At 46.2% G+C, this 19160-nt stretch overlaps 1 protein-coding gene across 3 annotated transcripts in view; it reads left to right on the top strand.

The window, feature by feature from the left end:
• Positions 1-6433: 6433 nt before the first annotated feature.
• The window catches only part of TMEM50A (transmembrane protein 50A), a 29943-nt gene continuing 17216 nt past the window's right edge, over positions 6434-19160 (top strand). Inside the window, exons 1-2 of one of the 3 annotated variants that reach the window (XM_040337138.1) lie at positions 6434-6538; positions 18668-18771. In XM_040337138.1, coding sequence (XP_040193072.1) covers positions 18679-18771 — 93 coding nt within the window. In that variant the 5' untranslated portion in view covers positions 6434-6538; positions 18668-18678. Of the gene's footprint in view, positions 6612-18667; positions 18772-19160 lie in introns of all 3 variants that reach the window. The other 2 variants (XM_040337139.1, XM_040337137.1) reach the window with 2 other exon arrangements.

Here is a 19160-nt window from a genome sequence, read left to right as displayed (position 1 = left end):
CGGATCGAAATCCCATCGCGATGACGTGTCGCGCCGCTGTCATATAAGGAATTCCACGCATGCGTCGAATCATTACGACGCATGCAGGGGATTGATTCGGACGGATTGATCCGGTGAGTCTGTACAGACCAGCGGATCAATCCGTTGGGATGGATTCAAGCGGATAGATTTTAAAGCATGTCTTCAAATTTTTATCCGCTGGAAATCCATCCCAGGGGATAAAAATCCGCGGAAACAGATCCGCTGGATTGTACACACCAGGGGATCTATCCGCTGGAGCCGGTCCGCGGATCAATTCCAGCGGATGGATCCTCTCGTGTGTACGGGGCCTGACTGAGACACGCTATGCCAAAAAGAGCTGAGCAACCGGAGATATCTTGCCACTTCAAAGAATGTACCTTGTGCCCCCTGCTTTCCTCTGAAGGCTGGCTTCCCCCTCCTCCTCCCCACTTATTACAGTCAGCAGGGTGGGAACTCTGCATTAATTACCAGCCATCCACCTGTGGGCAGGGGTCCCTGCTGCTCAAATGAGGAGTGCTTCTCATTAGTGATGGAGCGATCTGCTACTACCTTCTCTCTGGGACCAGTGTCCTCTCAAATAATGCCCCCCTCCCCCCCCCGGTACTGTGAATGCGCAGCGCTTGCGCAGTAGGGAGCCGCCGAAAGCCTCAGAACATCGGAATTTACGATCAGCTGTAGACGGCGCCTGTGCACAATACCCGACATTGTGCCAGACGCTCCCGATGCTCGTGCAAGTCTGCAAGGGGCGGATTTGTTGATGATGGCCGCGTGTGAGGGGCGGATGCATACAGAAGGGGGCATATTTTTGAATGATGGCCAGTGCTATTTAGCTATCTAAAACAAGCAATAGCACTGCCCATTATTACTAAATCCGCCCCCTTCTGTAGGCATACGCTCCTCACACGCGCCCATCATCAACAAATCCGCCCCTTGCACAATGTCAGCTATTGTGCGCAGGCGCCGTCTACAGCTAATTGTCAATTCCAATGTTTGGATCCTTTTGGCAGCTCCCTACTGCGCAAGCGCTGCGCATGCGCAGTACCGGGGGGGGGGGCATTATTCGACAGGGGGCATTTGTCGCCAGAACATCGACCTCCCCACTGCTCGCTGTGCCGTTTTTCGGGTGTGCAGGGGATCCGACTACACAGGTCAAGGTGCATGTTTCCACTCCACCAATTTTGGTGCCCTAATGCCCCTTTCACATTGTGGCGGGGGCGGTGGTAAAGCGCTGCTATTTTTAGCGGCGCTTTACCGTCAATTTCATGGCCTATTTGGCCGCTAGCAAGGCGCTTTTACCCCCCCCCTCCGCTATCGTCCGAGAAAGGGTTAAAACCACCACAAAGTGCCTCTGCAAAGGAGCTTTGCCGGTGGTATAGCCACGGTGCCCATTGATTTCAATGGGCAGGAGCGGTATACACACCGCTCCTTCACCGCTCCAAAGATGCTGCTAGCAGGACTTTTTTTACCATCCTGCTAGTGCACCAATCCAGTGTGACACTGGAGAGACAGCAGTGGCTGTTTCGGGGGGCTTTGCAGGTGCTATTTTTAGCGTTATATCACCTGCAAAGCGACCCAGTAAGAAAGGGATCTTAGGCATCTATGGATACAGTATGGGGCAGATCCACGTACATCGGCGCATATTTCCGCCGGGAGTAGCGTATCTAAGATACACTACGTCGCCGTAACTTACTTTTTTTTTTTCGAATCCTCAAAGGATGCGCGCCGTAAGTTACGGCGGCGTAGTGTATCTTTGGTGGCGTAAGGGCGCGCAATTCAAATCGATGTGATGGGGGCGTGTTTTATGTAAATACGTCGTGACCCGACGTAAACAACGTTTTTTTTGAACGGCGCATGCGCCGTCCGTGGGGGTATCCCAGTGCGCATGCTCGAAATTAAACCGGAACAAGCCAATGCTTACGACGGTGACGTCATTCTACGCAAATCCCTATTCACGAACGACTAACGCAAACGACGTAAAAAAATTCTAATTTCGGCGCCGGAACGACGGGCATACTTAACATTGAGTACGCCTCATATAGCAGGAGTAACTATACTCTGGAAAAAGTCGAACACAAACGACGTAAAAAAATGCGCCGGCCGGACGTACGTTCGTGGATCGCCGTATCTAGCTAATTTGCATACTCGCCGCGGAATTCGCCGGAAACGCCACCTAGCGGCCGCCAGAAAAATGCACCTAAGATCCGACGGCGTACTAAGACGTACGCCTGTCGGATCGATCCCTCATTCCATCGTATCTTGTTTTGTGGATACAAAACAAAGATACGACGCGGGAACTTTGAAATTACGCGGCGTATCAATAGATACGCCGGCGTAATTCGTTTGTGGATCTGGCCCTGTGTGTCAGAGCAGAGTGCATACCCCCTCCCCTCTGGGCCTATGAGCAGTGAACACATTGCACCTATAGATGATATCCCACTGGTCCCCATTGAAAGATTGCGTCTCTATTCCTGGTCCTCAGCAACCCCAAATTTGAGATTTTCTTTAACTTTAAAGCGGATGTGCCATGGGAAAAAAATATTAAAAGCCAGCAGCTACAAATACTGCAGCTGCTGACTTTTAATATTAGGACACTTACCTGTCCTGGAGTCCAGCGCCGATCGCAGCAGAGAACGAGCGATCGCTCGTCACCCTGCTGCTCCCCCCCGCCATCCTCAGTGAGGGAACCAGGAAGTGAAGCACTCCGGCTTCACTACCCGGCTCCCTACGGCGCATGCGCGAGTTGCGCTGCGCCGCTGATTGGCTCCCGCTGTGCTCTGGGAGCCGAGTGTTCCCAGAGCACAACGGGGGGAGGACAGGAGGTGACGTTCTGCCCGCGATCGCTCGTCTCTCTGCTGCTCCCCCCGCCATCCACGTTGAGGGAACCAGGAAGTGAAGTGCTGCGGCTTCACTGCCCGGTTCCCTACGGCGCATGCGCGAGTCGCGCTGCGCCCGCCGATTGGCTCACACGCTGTGTGCTGGGAGCCGAGTGTTCCCAGCACACAATGGGCGACAGACGGGAAGTCAGAAAAACCCGTCTTTTGCCCGTAGCGTGTGACCGGAAGTGGGTGCAAATACCTGTCTTTAGACAGGTATCTGCACCCCCCTCCCCCCTAAAAGGTGTCAAATGTGACACCGGAGGGGGGGGAGGGTTCCGATCAGCGGGACTCCACTTTAGGGTGGAGAACCGCTTTAACTCTTGATGATACTGTACATAGGACAAATATAATAGATCAATCTCCCTAACTGAGACACAGACAGCAGTAAAAACCTGACAAGAGTTCTTATCTCTCTCCACTCTATACAAATCTAAAAATAAATGATGCCTTAGGTTATAAGTTAATGATAGAGCTGCATGACCAATTGTTGATCAAACGGAGCAACTAAAATCACATGCAAATAGTCATGCCCCGTTCACATGACCGGGTTTCCCAATGGGAAAACTGCAAGGAGAGCTTTTGGCCAGGGAATCCCGTCCGTGTGTGTGTCCCTCGCAGTTTTTCCAACGGGGAAACTGCCAAACCCGCTGGCAAAAAAAAGAGAACCAGCTCTCTTTTTTCCCGTCGGATCCCGACTGACTTTTTCCCGACGGAAATCCCGAGCGTGTGTACGGGGCTTCACACATCCTTTGGAACATTTCCTCTTACAGTATTTGATTACATTCACTGGTGATTTGTAGTTAGATGATCATATGATCAAGCACAAACAGTAATGCTCTAAATTTTTAGTGTGATCTTTGATTACGGAAAATTATTCGCTGATGATTTCCACCTTTTTCAAGTCAACTGAGTAAATCAAGAGCAACCACACACGCACAAATGCACAATCCTGTTTTTTGGGGGGTAAGGTGGTAATTAAAAGCTGCCCATGTAACATTACCCTAGCCATAGGGACGTTTCACACTGATGCATTATTTATGCGCTTTTGTGAAGTTTAGGGCGTTTTCACACTGATGCACTTTTGATGTGTTCTCATTGACTTACAATGAAAGTTGTCTTTCTGGTGTGCTTCGGAAAAACTATTCCAAAGATGCAGCATGTAGGACTTTTTGAAAGCACAGTGCTTGGGTTGCCACCTGTACGGGATTCACCCAGACACATTTCTTAGACCGGACTGTGGCTCTCTAGGGTTTAGGGGCCCATTCGGCCTCCCTGTCATGACGTGTCAAACCCCCCCCCCCCCTCCAGTGCTGCTGGCTTCCCTCGTCTCTTCGCCTGCTGCAGGGAATATGTAATTTACTTGCCCCTTCCTTTTACGAATAAACACAATGATTGATCAGTACCGATTGCTCCTGCGTGCATTCATAACTGAAGCATAGTAAATTATGTTTACCATGATTCAGTTTGTGAATAAACAGGAAGCCACTCACCACAGAGAACTTTCATGTAGCTGAGGCTGCAGAGAAAGGGACTGGGGAATCTCTGTCCTCGGTCCCATTTTCTGTCCTAAAAGTGAGACATCAAAGGACTGTTTAGATCCCTGCTATTTCACCAAAGCCCTCCAAAAAATTGTAAAAAACGAATATATAAAAAAACTGCTGACATCCTCCACTTCCCTATGGACTGACACCATCACTGTCCTACTGACTCCAACCTCAGCCCTACTGACACCGTTCACCTCTCTACTGACACTGATTTCATAGCTGTCGCACTTTGAATGATAATTGCGTGGATATGCAACACTGTACCCATATGACATTTTTATTATTTTTTATTATTTTTTCACACAAATAGAGCTTTCTTTTGGTGGTATTTAATCACCAGTTTTTTTTTTTTTTTTTTGCTAAATAAACAAAAAAATGTAACATTTTGAAAATAAATAAATAAATACTTTTCCACAGTTTGTTAAAAAAGTTTGCAAACAGGTAATATTTTGTCTTCATTGATGTGAGGTGATGAGGCTGCACTGATGAGCAGCACTGAAGGACGCTGATAGGCGGCTCTGATGAGGAGGCAGTGATGGGCACTGATAAATCGGCACTGGTGCGCACTGATGAGGCTGCACTGATGGGCACTGGTAAGCAATACTGATAGGTGACACTGATGAGCACTGATTGGCAGCACTGTTGGGATTGCACTGATATTCAGGACACTGATAAGCAGTGCCCTGATTATCAGTGTACATGTTCCTTTCACCCAAGCTGGTTATTGGCTCTCCTCTCCTCACACTGTCAGCATGAGGAAAGGAATGGCGATAACTATCTTGTGTTTACATTGTGATTAGCTGATCACGTGGTAAAAAGCCGCTGATTGGCTCTTTACCCCGATCTGTGATCAGCTGTGTCCTAAGGATGCAAAGATCACAGAGCATGCTGCTAGTGCGCCACAGCGGGCGCGATCAAAGGGGGACATCACATAATGCCCTGTAGCTGTCATTTGGCTATAGCACTGTTGGCAAGTGGTTAAGGTGGGCTACGTTTATATTTTTACTGTCATTTGTTTTATTATTCTAAGCATATTTTATGGGTAAAAAAATGCTTTTGTATTATTTACCCATGTCCCGTTAAGCCCCTCCCATTATTAAAAGGCAATTTGGCAATACCCACTATCATAGGTGTGCGCAGCCTATTGCATTAGGGTGTGCACCCCAAAGCCCAAACACACACTACCGATGACTCACTATGTTCATTCTGAAAAGGAAGGGGCTGGTAAATTACATATTTACTTGCCCCTTCCCCACTCCTAAAACATACCAGCAGCAACAGCCGATAGGAGAGGAGGGTAGCTCTCAGCGCTGCGGTGGGAAAGATGGGAGCCAGGGCAGTAGGGGGAATCTGTGCTGTTCAGGGTGATTAGTGTGTGCCTGGGCACACCTGGCACACCCTGTGCGCACGCCTATGCCCACTATATGTCACGGCACACATAGCAGGCTGCATTACTATTCTCTTGAAATACCTAAACAACAAATTGCCGTGCGCCGCTGAAGTCCTCTGGTAACGGGTTTGGCTTGAAGAAAAGGTGGCAACCCTACACAACACACCTGTAGTGTGAACAGTTACATAGCAATTATCAGGGAGAAGTTTTCATGCTCTTTTGCCACCTAGGAAAGGTACAATAGAAGCACACCAGTGTGAAAGGGGCCTAATCGTTTCCCTTTGGTGAGTTCAGTAATACATTCCAGACATGCCATGCCACCATCACATGCTTCTATTTAGGGTTAGGTTCCATCGTGAGGTCCCTTTAACAGTCTGACATCCTATTCTGACGAGCGCCGATCACTTCCTGCTTCTTTCCGTTACCAACATGGACGCCAGACATCATTTTTTCATCTTTATTCTATCAAAACAAACCATCATTTAGCATTAAGTTCAGTCAGAATATACTAATGGGTATCGGCCACAAGTCATACAGCCTGCTGTCTGTTAGCGGGGTTATGTAACATTAGGAGGCTGCGGGCTGAGTTCCCTGTAGTAAGATGGCCGCCACTGGCTTCATCCTGTCGGCTTCCTCTGCAGGGAATAGGCTCTGGCTGCTTCTGCGTCACTGCATCGCTCACAGTTGTTTATTACAGGATCGCTGAGGTCTGTCGTCTTGTCTATCGTACTGGTGACTATAATCCATTGTCTCTGATCATTGTAGAGCCGGGCTGGCTGGGTATGTAGATGGCAGTAGGACATTAGAGTAGATCTACAAACACAGGGGACTTTCTTTGTCCTCCTTCACCTGTGCAGGGCTTGTAGCTGGTCAGTGCTAATATTTGTATAAACATTACTACCAGGCTTTGTCATGTGTAGACATTTCACTCAGGAGAGGCTTGTATGTTCTCATATCTCTCCTTAGGCTCCACTTTTATTTGTCTGCTAACATTTATTTTCAGAAAAACATCCCCCCTGGCAGATATTTGCATGCAAACCTGTTATGCCAATTTGTTGACTAATTTGTTTTACAGGCAAAGGATGTTTCATGTCAAATATGTTTTAACTTGGGTGAGTGGGGCTTAAAGCGTTTCTTAACCCCCAAAAAATAAACAAGCCCAGATCCTGTTGCCTTAAGCATGTTATATAGCCCCCCCCCCTCCCCCCCGTGTACCCTAAAATACCTGGCTGATCCTGCCTGGCTATACCGTGTCCCCTCTGCAAACTGACTACGATAATCATGGCTGCTGAGCAATGATACTGTGGTCAGATTACATACCTCTGTCATCTGCTCTCCTGTGTCACCTATGTCCTGTTCCTTCCCCTGTAGGGATGAGCTCCGGCGTGTTTGCACACCATGTGCAGAGCCCGCCAGGAAGTTGGCACCGCACTGCGCTAATCACAGGCAGGGAAATGTTGTCCCGATGCTCGGCTGCAGAGATTGGGAAATGTCTCTCTGCCTGTGATTAGCGCAGCGCCGTGCAGACTTCCTGGCGGGCTCTGCACATGAAATATGCGAACACGCCGGAGCTCATCCCCATTCCCCCCCCCCTTAATAGCCAGGCTGATCCTGCCTGGCTATACCCTCCCCTCTGCAAACTGACCACGATAATCATGGCTGCTGAGTCATGATACTGTGGTCCGATTACATGCCTCTACCATCCACAGCCTGCTCCCCTGTGTCCTCCTCCCTCCCCTGTCTGCTAGTACCAGTGCCTGCCCCCTGATGTCATAACTTCTATTAAATCCTGTAATCCCTAGTACCATAATAATCAGTGGGGTTTATTTACTAAAGGCAAATCCACTTTTCACTACAAGGTGCGCTCGCTGTAGATCTGAGGGGAAGCTCTGCTGATTTTATCATCCAATCATATGCAAGCAAAAATGCTGTTTTTTATTTTCCTTGCATGTCCCCCTCAGATCTACAGTGGCTGCACTTCCATGTGCACTCTTGCAGTGCAAAGTGGATTTGCCTTTAGTAAATCAACCCCAGTGTGTCTGTGTAATGTAAAAAATCTGCCGATCTGTACCTATTTGACTGCGGCTCCTGGCACTCAGCTGACTTGTCAGCTATCTTCTCTCTCCAGCTCACAGATCCAGTGGGCGAGCACTTCCGCTGTGGGGGGAATGGTCTCTTGCCTTTTCTGGGCTCTCATACCGTCATTGTTCTCCCCTCCAAGTGCCCCCAATGCAAACCATGTCCTATAGGTTGCACTGCCGAAGCAGGCTGTGTGCGTCCATAGACACACACAGCTTGGCCCCGATCTGTCCTATGAGAACAGAAAGAGAGAGCAGCACTGCTGCAAACGGGAAAGTGCTGGATCAATGGGGGAGTCTGGTAAGCGTATGGGATGGCAGGGTGGGGCACCCAAAAGGGGAAGCTCCGCATGTTTCCCCCCCCCCTGCCATACATGGCGTAGATCACCACGGAATCTGTGGCGATCTATCGCCGGAAGTGGGAGCATATACCTGGATTAGACAGGTATCTGTTCCCACTCACCCTAAAAGGTGCCAAATGTGACACCGTAGGGGGGGGAGGAACTGGAAAAGCGGAAGTTTCTTTTTTTACCTAAATGTAGTGATTATAAACCCTTACATGTGCCCAGTGAAATGACTGGCCCCATGTGATACACAGACGTAAAGTCCTACATAAGTCGTACCTGTTTATTTGCAGCCATTTGTCCTATACATCCTTGTAAAACTCAGAGATGAAAGGGATTTTTTACAGATTCACCAAACAGGGGGGATGGGACCTGCAGTTAGACACTATACAAGAGCTCTGAGAGGTGATTGGAGGGAAGGGGCCACCACCTCCCTCCCCCACACACAGCAACAGAGCTGAGGCTGTCATTCACAGGCTGTGTGCTACAATGTCTCTCCCCTGTCGCCTTGTTAGCTCTCGGTGTCAGGAAAACTTGTCAGAAGTGACTCATGCTGATGGCAGAGAAACTAGACAGCAGAGAGAAATTACTCTTAATCCTTTAAAGAGAAAGATTTATAGAAATATGTGCTTTGTTCAGATTTCATATCCAAGGTTTACAACCACTTTGACCCCTTGGAGCCGGCATCTCCCAGTCTTTTAGGGGGTTTAGGATGCCGGGGGGGGTTTGGATCATGTGACCGCCATGATTGGCAGTCTCAATATTAGAACGCTCCCAATCTCAAGCAGCGTTCGGGAGTTTTCAGTTACCTGCTTGTAATTTGGAATCTAAATGAATGTCTATACACAGCTGTGTTCAGGTAAACACATATGGCTTCTGCTTCAGTGTTTACTTGTACATACAGCACCTCTCCCCAGATACAAAAGTGATGCGTCCACGTCCAGGAAGAATAGCCATACCTGCGTACACAGGTGAACTCTGATCCAGAAGCCATTGATGTTTACCCAAGCCATGACCATGTACAGCCATTCAGTTGAATTGGCCACTGTACACAGCTCCCTGGGTGCCCGAAAGCATTGGGAATTTTATACCTGGCACACAGGAGCTAGTTGGCTCATTGTGTATGAGGCCTTATGACCCGTACACACGATCCGAAAATCATATGGAAAAATACCGCTTTCGAAGCGATCATACGATAATCGGATCCTTAGTGCAGAGCTTTCGGGAACCGATCACAACAGTTCATATTAATATTATCCAATCGGACAAACACAGAAATGTTTCTCGTATGATACCAGATCGTACGATTTTCGTTTGGTCAGTACAGTTGTTGTCCGAAAATACTACACAAATGCATTACAACACATGACATTTTTTTTTTTCTGTCGTACGAGAATTTTCGTGACTATTCAATTTCTACTTGTGACTAGTAAACGGAAAAAGTCAGACGATCTATCGTCCGATTTTCGGATCGCGTGTACGTGGCATTAGGGTGGCTACACTAATCTACATGTTGGGGTGTATGTGGAATACAGAAAGCTCCTACAGAGGCACCATCCCCTAAGAATATGCAACTATGTTTCAAGAAGAGGGGTGGGACTTTGAATGTGCCTCGGAGGAGTAAATAAATATCTAAATACTCAAAACGTTAGGCCAAGTGTTTTTCAATGCTTGGGAATTGCACACCCTGAATCTTAAACTCCAAAAACTGTAAGGCCGCGTACACATGACCGGTTTTCTCAGCAGAATTCAGCAAGAAACTCGATGGGAGACGTATTCTGCCGAGAAAACCGGTCGTGTGTACACTTTTCGCCGAGAAACCCGTCGGGAAACTCGTCGAGCCAAAAAGAGAGCATGTTCTCTATTTCCTCGTTGGGCAATGGGAACATTTGGCTCGACAAGTTTTTTGACAGCCGAACAAGGAACTCGACGGGGAAAACGATGTGTTTTGCCCGTCGAGTTTCTCTGCCGTGTGTACGCGGCCTCATTTGTTTTTATCTCTTGTTTGATCTGTTAGTATTACTGCCCCTTGGCGGAAAAATAAAGGTTGTTTATTTTTCTATAATTTGAGTATTTATTTACTCTTCCGAGGCACATTCAAAGTCCCACCCTTCTCAACCCTTTTCTTGAAACGTAGTTGCATACATTGATCGACAGTATCTGTTGGGGAGGAATGTAGCCATCCTTGGATAGTAACATTGTCAACCTGTGACAAGGGTTAGACTGTTATGTTTCAATGAACTTTACATAAGTGGGCAATTAAAGTCTAAGGCCTCATGCTCAAGGATGCTATGACCCATGTGGCCCAAATCCAAGCGTTTAGATACCCAGGAGGCACAGTTGCAGCATCCAGCATTTCTGACAGAAGCCTGTCAAAATCTGACAGGCTGAAATAAGTGGCGGGTGGACACTGTACCAAGCTGTACTTGCTTTCAAGGGCCGTATGCATTCAGGGATTATGAGAACAGCTCAGTACAGTGTTGGAGTGCTGCATAATTCAGCCTGTCATAGATTTTGAAAATATCAGGATTTGACGCACATGTAAGCAGAGAGAACAAGCAAACTTCATGCTAATAGTGTCCTGACCTGGATTTGAATCAGGAACCCCAGTGCTGCAAGGCAGAAATGGAAACCACTGTGCTTCTTTTGATTCTAAAGCTGCTGCAGGCAGCACTTCTGTGAATACATCTAATACAGATTGTCTTCATGTGTTTAGTTAAAGCGGAGCTCCACCCTAAAGTGGAACTCACACTGATCGAAACCCTCCCCCCCTCCGGTGTCACATTTGACACCTTTCAGGGGGGAGGGGGGTGCAGATACCTGTCTAAAGACAGGTATTTGCACCCACTTCCGGCCACACAGTTTTGGGTAAACTGCGGGCAGAACGTCACCTCCCGTCCTCCCCCCCCCGTTGTGCTCTGGGAACACTCGGCTCCCAGAGCACAGCGGGAGCCAATCAGCGGCGCAGCGCAACTCGCGCATGAGTCGTAGGGAACCGGGTATTTGAAGCCGGAGCGCTTCACTTCCTGGTTCCCTCACCGAGGAAGGCGGGGGGGAGCAGCAGAGTGTTGAGCGATCGCTCGTCCTCTGCTGCAGATGGCGTTGGACTCCAGGACAGGTAAGTGTCCTAATATTAAAAGTCAGCAGCTGCAGTATTTGTAGCTGCTGGCTTTTAATATTTTTTTTTCATGGCACATCCGCTTTAAGAGAGTATGAAGGGGGACAGGGTATGAAAACAAACCACAAAAACAGGAAACTGACTTTAAATCCTTTGTTAGTGTAACTTTGTAGTTTTAATTAAAGAAGATTTAGATGTACTTTTCTCAAGCTAGAATCGGCCCAAATTTGGCCCGTGTATTGCCAGCTTCAATGTCATGTCACCAGGGCCACCATCAGGGGGTACAGGCATTACACCTGTAAGGGGCCTGATAGTCCCCAGTGACCTGGCTGGCCCCCCACCCAGGCTCCCCCCCCCCTCTTATTATCTTGCGTCAGGAGTTTCCTCAGCACCCCCCCCCCCGGTTCTCTGCTCCAGGGGGGGCCTGCCTACAGTTGTGTAAGGGGCCCCAAAATTTGTGATGGCTGCCCTGCATGTCAGGAACAAAAATTGTTTCTGGACAGCCGCACTCTGAACAAGTTGTAGCCTTTATTAAAAAAAAGGACAGCACTACAAATCACAGCAACATAAAATAAAATAAAACCCGACCCCTGACGCGTTTCGCACTGAAACTAGTGCTTAGTCAGAGCTATGAATAAGCACTAGTTTCAGTGCGAAACTCGTCAGCAGATGGGTTTTATTTTATGTTGCTGTGACTTGTAGTGCTGTCCTTTTTTTTTTTTTTTAATAAAGGCTACAACTTGTTCAGAGTGCGGCTGTCCAGAAACAATTTTTGTTCCTGCTTTGCTAAGTGCATTGCCTGCACCTGAGTTGTCTGCAATGGAGGATATTCATCTGGGTTCTTACCTGGAGCGGCTACTCCCTTCCCCCTTGCCCTGCATGTCACATTGACAATCCTAGGTAAAGGAAAGGCCCAGCTGCACACCAAACATTATTAGTGACCCAGGTTTAGCAGAGAAAGTGCTGTAGTGATCAAACGGATGGTACAGACACCAAAACATTATTTTATTGACTTTATTGTAAAGTCACTAGAAGGAGCAATTAGCTTGCAGTCTGCTTTAAATGCAGGAGTATTTTTCAGGCAATGGAACAAGAAAAATACGTAATAATGTTCACATTTTCTGAACTATGGAGTCTTCTGACAGCAATTCATTGCATCAATTGTTTATTGGCTACATGGCAGGGTACAGTACTAACGCGTTTCAGCCAAAGTCCTCTTAGCTAGGCCATGAGTAAGGCTTTGTCTGAAATGCATTAGCGTATTGCTGCTGTATCCTGCTATGTTGGCAATAAATACTTGGTGCAATAGATGTCACCGAGTAGCCGGTTATATTTTTTTAGAGGATTAGTGTTTCATTCCAAAGGTGTTTAGGCACGGCACCTGTTCCCAGTCTTCCAGGTAATTTGCGGTAGAGCAATGTTTTCTTTGTTGAACAGAGTCCTCTGACTCTTCTCAGCATCCTTTGCAACCCCTATGGTTCTGTTTCTAAATTAAGGTCACAGATCTCCAGTGTTGCCCTCTCCCCAAATGTACAGAAGTGGTGCTTTGGGGAATTGCACCATACATATATGCCTAGGTAAATGCCAATGTAGAAGTGACTGTTACACTTATTTTGGGTGACTGAATAGCACTTGCGGCCCCCCACGCATGGAAGAGTACTATGGATTTTATTCTTGCGGACTTTGGAGCTAATAAACATGCGAGTTCTTAGGCCTGATTCACACCTATGCATTTTTTCATACATTTTCAGTTTTGTAGAAACGCACTACTGGCCAGTTAACATGGTTTCCTATGGGTCACGTTCACATCTGTGCGTTTTTTGGAAAGGGCCAGTGACTTTTTTCTGGTTCCATAGACTTCAATGGATTAAAAACGTGTATTGAAAAACGCAAAATGCTCCTGGAATATACAATCTGCATAAGGCCTTTAAAACTGATTACTTGCAGTTCCATGCTTTTTTCATATAATGCAAACAGTACTCTCTGCTTCTTTTCCCCCCTTTAATTTGAATGTGAAAAAGTTTTGTGCGTTGTCTCATAGTTGCATGCTTGGGTAAGCGAAGCAATGAAAAACCTCAAGATTAGTGCAGCAACCCTATTGTTTTTCTAATCTCTGCATATATTTTAAACATATACAGCTGTATTCATCATACAGAACAGTGCAAATGACAGCAGTAGGCAGTCCATATTTATAAATGAGACCCATTCAAGCTGTAAGTCATATGATTTATTTGTGGGAAATCATGCGTATACATTCCACCCTTATTTAACCCTGCCAGGGATTCTCATATACAGGTTTCCACATATCTAATGGCCGTACACACGATCCGAATATCGGACGAAAACGATCGTCCGATGAAGAATCGTACGATTTTCGGATCGTGTGTACACTACTTTCGAGAGCCGATCACGACAGTTCATCTGATCTTATTCGATCGGACATGCACGAAAATTTTTCTCGTACGATTTTCGTTTAGTCAGTACAGTTGTCGTCCGAAAATACAATACAAATACATTACAACACATGACATCACTTCCGATTTATTTTTTTCGGTCGTACGAGAATTTTCGTGACTTTAACCACTTGACCACCGGGCCTATTCTGGCACTTCTCTCCTTCATGTGAAAATCACAATTTTTTTGCTAGAAAATTAATCAGAACCCCCAAACATTATATATTTTTTTTTAGCAGACATCCTAGGGAATAAAATGGCAGTCATTGCAATACTTTTTGTCACACCGTATTTGCGCAGCGGTCTTACAAGCGCACTTTTTTTGGATAAAAATCACTTTTTTGAATTAAAAAATAAGACAACAATAAATTTTGCCCAATTTTTTTATATATTGTGAAAGATAATGTTACGCCGAGTAAAAGGATACCCAACATGTCACGCTTAAAAATTGCGCCCGCTCGTGGCATGGCGTCAAACTTTTACCCTTAAAAATCTCGATAGGCGACGTTTAAAAAATTCTACAGGTTGCATTTTTTGAGTTGCAGAGTAGGTCTAGGGCAGGGGTCTCAAACTGGTGGCCCTCCAGCTGTTGCGGAACTACAAGTCCCATCATGCCTCTGCCTGAGGGAGTAATGCTTGTAACTCTCAGCCTTGCAATGCCTCATGGGACTTGTAGTTTCTCAACAGCTGGAGGGCCGCCAGTTTGAGACCCCTGGTCTAGGGCTAGAATTATTGCTCTCGCTCTAACGATCGCGGCGATACCTCACTTGTGTGGTTTGAATACCGTTTTCGTATGCGGGCGCTACTCGCGTATGCGTTCGCTTCTGCGCGCGAGCTCGTCGGGATGGGCCGCTTTAAAAAAAAAATTTTTTGTTTTCTTATTTATTTTTATTTAGTTTTATAATTTTTTACACTGAAATAAATAAAAAAAAAAATTGATCACTTTTATTCCTATTACAAGAAATGTAAACATCCCTTGTAATAGAAAAAAGCATGACAGGTCCTCTTAAATATGAGATCTGGGGTCAAAAAGACCTCAGATCTCATATTTAGACTTAAATGCAAAAAAAATAAAAAATAAATAAAAATGTCATTTTTTCAAATGACAAAAAAAAAAATGTTTCTTTAAGAGGCTGGGCGGGACTGACGTTTTGACGTCACTTCCGCCCAGCAGAGCTATGAGGACGGGTGAAGGAGATTTCTCCTTCAGTCCCGTCCCCGCTCAGCTGCCGGACACATCCGATCCCCTCCGCCGCTACCGACGGCTCCGGTAAGCGGCGGAGGGCGCGGGAGAGCGACGGGAGGGGGGGGCCCCTCTCCCGCCACCGATAACGGCGATCTCGCGGCGAATCCGCCGCGGAGACTGCCGTTATCGTGTACACCACCGCCCCCTGAAAAGATGAATATCTCGGTTGTGGCAGCAGCTGCTGCCGTTATCGAGATATTCAACTTTAAAAACAGGACGTCTTTTTGACATGGGGCGGTGGTCAAGTGGTTAATAACCTATTTCATTTTACTTGCGACTATTAAGCGAAAAAAGTCGTACGATCCGTCGTACGATATTCGGATCTGTGTACGGGCCATTATTCTTGAACACTGTTGATTCCAACAGGTATTTCCTTCTTACAGGGAGTGCAGAATTATTAGGCAAATGAGTATTTTGACCACATCATCCTCTTTATGCATGTTGTCTTACTCCAAGCTGTATAGGCTCGAAAGCCTACTACCAGTTAAGCATATTAGGTGATGTGCATCTCTGTAATGAGAAGGGGTGTGGTCTAATGACATTAACACCCTATATCAGGTGTGCATAATTATTAGGCAACTTCCTTTCCTTTGGCAAAATGGGTCAAAAGAAGGTCTTGACAGGCTCAGAAAAGTGAAAAATAGAGAGATATCTTGCAGAGGGATGCAGCACTCTTAAAATTGCAAAGCTTCTGAAGCGTGATCATCGAACAATCAAGCGTTTCATTCAAAATAGTCAACAGGGTCGCAAGAAGCGTGTGGAAAAACCAAGGCGCAAAATAACTGCCCATGAACTGAGAAAAGTCAAGCGTGCAGCTGCCAAGATGCCACTTGCCACCAGTTTGGCCATATTTCAGAGCTGCAACATCACTGGAGTGCCCAAAAGCACAAGGTGTGCAATACTCAGAGACATGGCCAAGGTAAGAAAGGCTGAAAGACGACCACTGAACAAGACACACAAGCTGAAACGTCAAGACTGGGCCAAGAAATATCTCAAGACTGATTTTTCTAAGGTTTTATGGACTGATGAAATGAGAGTGAGTCTTGATGGGCCAGATGGATGGGCCCGTGGCTGGATTGGTAAAGGGCAGAGAGCTCCAGTCCTACTCAGATGCCAGCAAGGTGGAGGTGGAGTACTGGTTTGGGCTGGTATCATCAAAGATGAGCTTGTGGGGCCTTTTCGGGTTGAGGATGGAGTCGAGCTCAACTCCCAGTCCTACTGCCAGTTTCTGGAAGACACCTTCTTCAAGCAGTGTTACAGGAAGAAGTCTGCATCCTTCAAGAAAAACATGATTTTCATGCAGGACAATGCTCCAGCACACGCGTCCAAGTACTCCACAGCGTGGCTGGCAAGAAAGGGTATAAAAGAAGAAAAACTAATGACATGGCCTCCTTGTTCACCTGATCTGAACCCCATTGAGAACCTGTGGTCCATCATCAAATGTGAGATTTACAAGGAGGGAAAACAGTACACCTCTCTGAACAGTGTCTGGGAGGCTGTGGTTGCTGCTGCACGCAATGTTGATGGTGAACAGATCAAAACACTGACAGAATCCATGGATGGCAGGCTTTTGAGTGTCCTTGCAAAGAAAGGTGGCTATATTGGTCACTGATTTGTTTTTGTTTTGTTTTTGAATGTCAGAAATGTATATTTGTGAATGTTCAGATGTTATATTGGTTTCACTGGTAAAAATAAATAATTTAAATGGGTATATATTTGTTTTTTGTTAAGTTGCCTAATAATTCTGCACAGTAATAGTCACCTGCACACACAGATATCCCCCTAAAATAGCTAAAACTAAAAACAAACTAAAAACTACTTCCAAAAATATTCAGCTTTGATATTAATGAGTTTTTTGGGTTCATTGAGAACATGGTTGTTGTTCAATAATAAAATTAATCCTCAAAAATACAACTTGCCTAATAATTCTGCACTCCCTGTAAAAGAATAAATAAATAAAAAAAATGTCAGTCCCATTGGTGGTAAATTGTACCTCTAGCTTGAGCTAGAAGTGGACAAATCTTCAGCATCTGACACTTGAGTATGTCCGATTCCCTGATTTTCCACTGCAAGCTGTGGCTTGCCAATGGCAACTGTCACCAGTGTGTCTTGGGAGTCGGGGGGCAGAACTCTGGTAGGTTGAACAGCCAAGTCACTAATTCTGTCCCATGGTTCTGGCTGTTTCCTTGCCCAGCTTGGTTGTTAATTGTGCCCAAGCAGTACCATAAAAAAATTTACTTTGTCTGGAATTACTCTTAAAAAGTAACCTTGCACGTGCTGGTGCGTGAGGTTTCCTGAACACTTCTGTGCCTACAGGCACATAGCTGTATATCTGCAGTGTGAAGTCTAAAGCCCCATACACAGACAGAATGTCGGGAGATTATTCTGCCCAAGTGTATGTCAGTCTGTTCGACAGAAGCCGGCTGACTCCCGATCAGCGCTCTTAGCCAATGGCAGAGTGCACTGATCGGAGTGTTCTGGCAGGGGGTTGTCCCCCTGTCAGAACACAACAGCTCAGTGGGGTTAGATCTCTGAACCAGCCTCATATATAGGGGCTCCAACCGGAGCTGTCATTTATTTTTATTTTTTTTTCATGCAATCCAGCTTAAGGCTGGCCATCTTGTACAATTTTCCTTTAGATTCACCAAAATCATATGAGGTCAGACCTTAACACTTTCAATTTGTATGCAATCGGGCAGGCCATTGCACTACATAGTTGAAGCTTTTCGGCCGATAGCGGGGCATTTTCTAACCCAGCTAGTGTGGTCGAAAAAGGGTTAAAAGCGCTGATGTAGCGGTGCTTTGCCAGCGCTGCCCATTGATTTCAATAGGCAGGGACACCGCTCCTAAAGCGTCTCAAAGAAGCTGCTTGCAGGACTTTTTTTTTATGTCCTGCCAGCGCACCGCTCCAGTGTGAAAGTCCTCAGACACCCAGGTCCCAGAAGACAGCAAGAACCAATCAGGATGCGCAGCATGACTCACGCATGCGCAGTAGGGGACCAGGCTGTGAAGCTGCAAGGCTTTACTTCCTGATTCCCTTACTGAAGATGGCGTCGCCTCCACCTGGGAGCTGAGGGACAGGTCTGCTTCGGGTGAGGACATTGCGGGCGCCCTGGACAAGTAAGTGTCCATATTTTAAAAGACAGCAGCTGCAGTATTTGTAGCTGCTTATTTTTGGGGGGCGGAACTCAGTTTCAAGGGTCTATTCACACATTGCCAACCCATTGCAGTGTGTTTAACACATGCTGCATTACGGCAACTTATTCATTTAAACAGGCTGCTAACACACCATAACAGACCAAAAATGGGACATGTGCATTTTTGTTTTTTTTGTAATGCAGAACCTATAAAGTCCGTGTGTTGTAGTGTAGTGGAAAATGTAGCATGTGTATGGTGTGTTTCCATATGTTGCATTATCTTGGTTGTGTGAACGAAACTTTATGGCAGGTACTGATGTGCGATACTGTATACATGTACTGTGCAAAGTGCTGCCATATATAAGTGGGGAGATTTGACTTGTATTATTCTGACCATTCTAGTTTTTTTCTTATGTACATTGTTATATACTGTTTAATGATCTTTTACATTTGCTTGTAGGTCTTTTGAAGATGTCAGGCTTTCTTGACAGTATACAGTGCTCGGAGTGCATTGACTGGGGTGAGAAGCGGAACACAATAGCATCTGTTGCAGCTGGTGTTTTAGTAAGTATATAAGTTTGTGTGATGACATGGGATTATTAGACTACGTGGTACATGCTTATTTATTTATTTATTTTTTTGAGACGTCCACGCCAGTCCGAACTGTTTTAAGGGCCCGGGAGCCCACTTAAAAAAAAAAAAAGAAATGTAAATTCCACAAACTGTGTTTTCAGTGTGTAACAGAATACCAAGCCACATGGTCCTCTATCAGCAACACCTCTGTACTTATTAAAGGGGTATTAAATCATAGGCACTTCAATCCCGTTGATGCACACAGCTCCTCCCTAATGCACACAGTGATACTGGTTCACACCCGTCTCCTAAGGTGAAGCCCTGTTTCCAGAATGGGAGCACATCTCTCTCCTGGCTGGAGCTCTGAACTAATTTCAGTC

The sequence above is a fragment of the Rana temporaria genome, chromosome 2 (assembly GCF_905171775.1).
Source record: "Rana temporaria chromosome 2, aRanTem1.1, whole genome shotgun sequence".
Lineage (NCBI taxonomy): Eukaryota > Metazoa > Chordata > Amphibia > Anura > Ranidae > Rana > Rana temporaria.
This window is presented reverse-complemented; position numbering and strand designations above follow the sequence as displayed.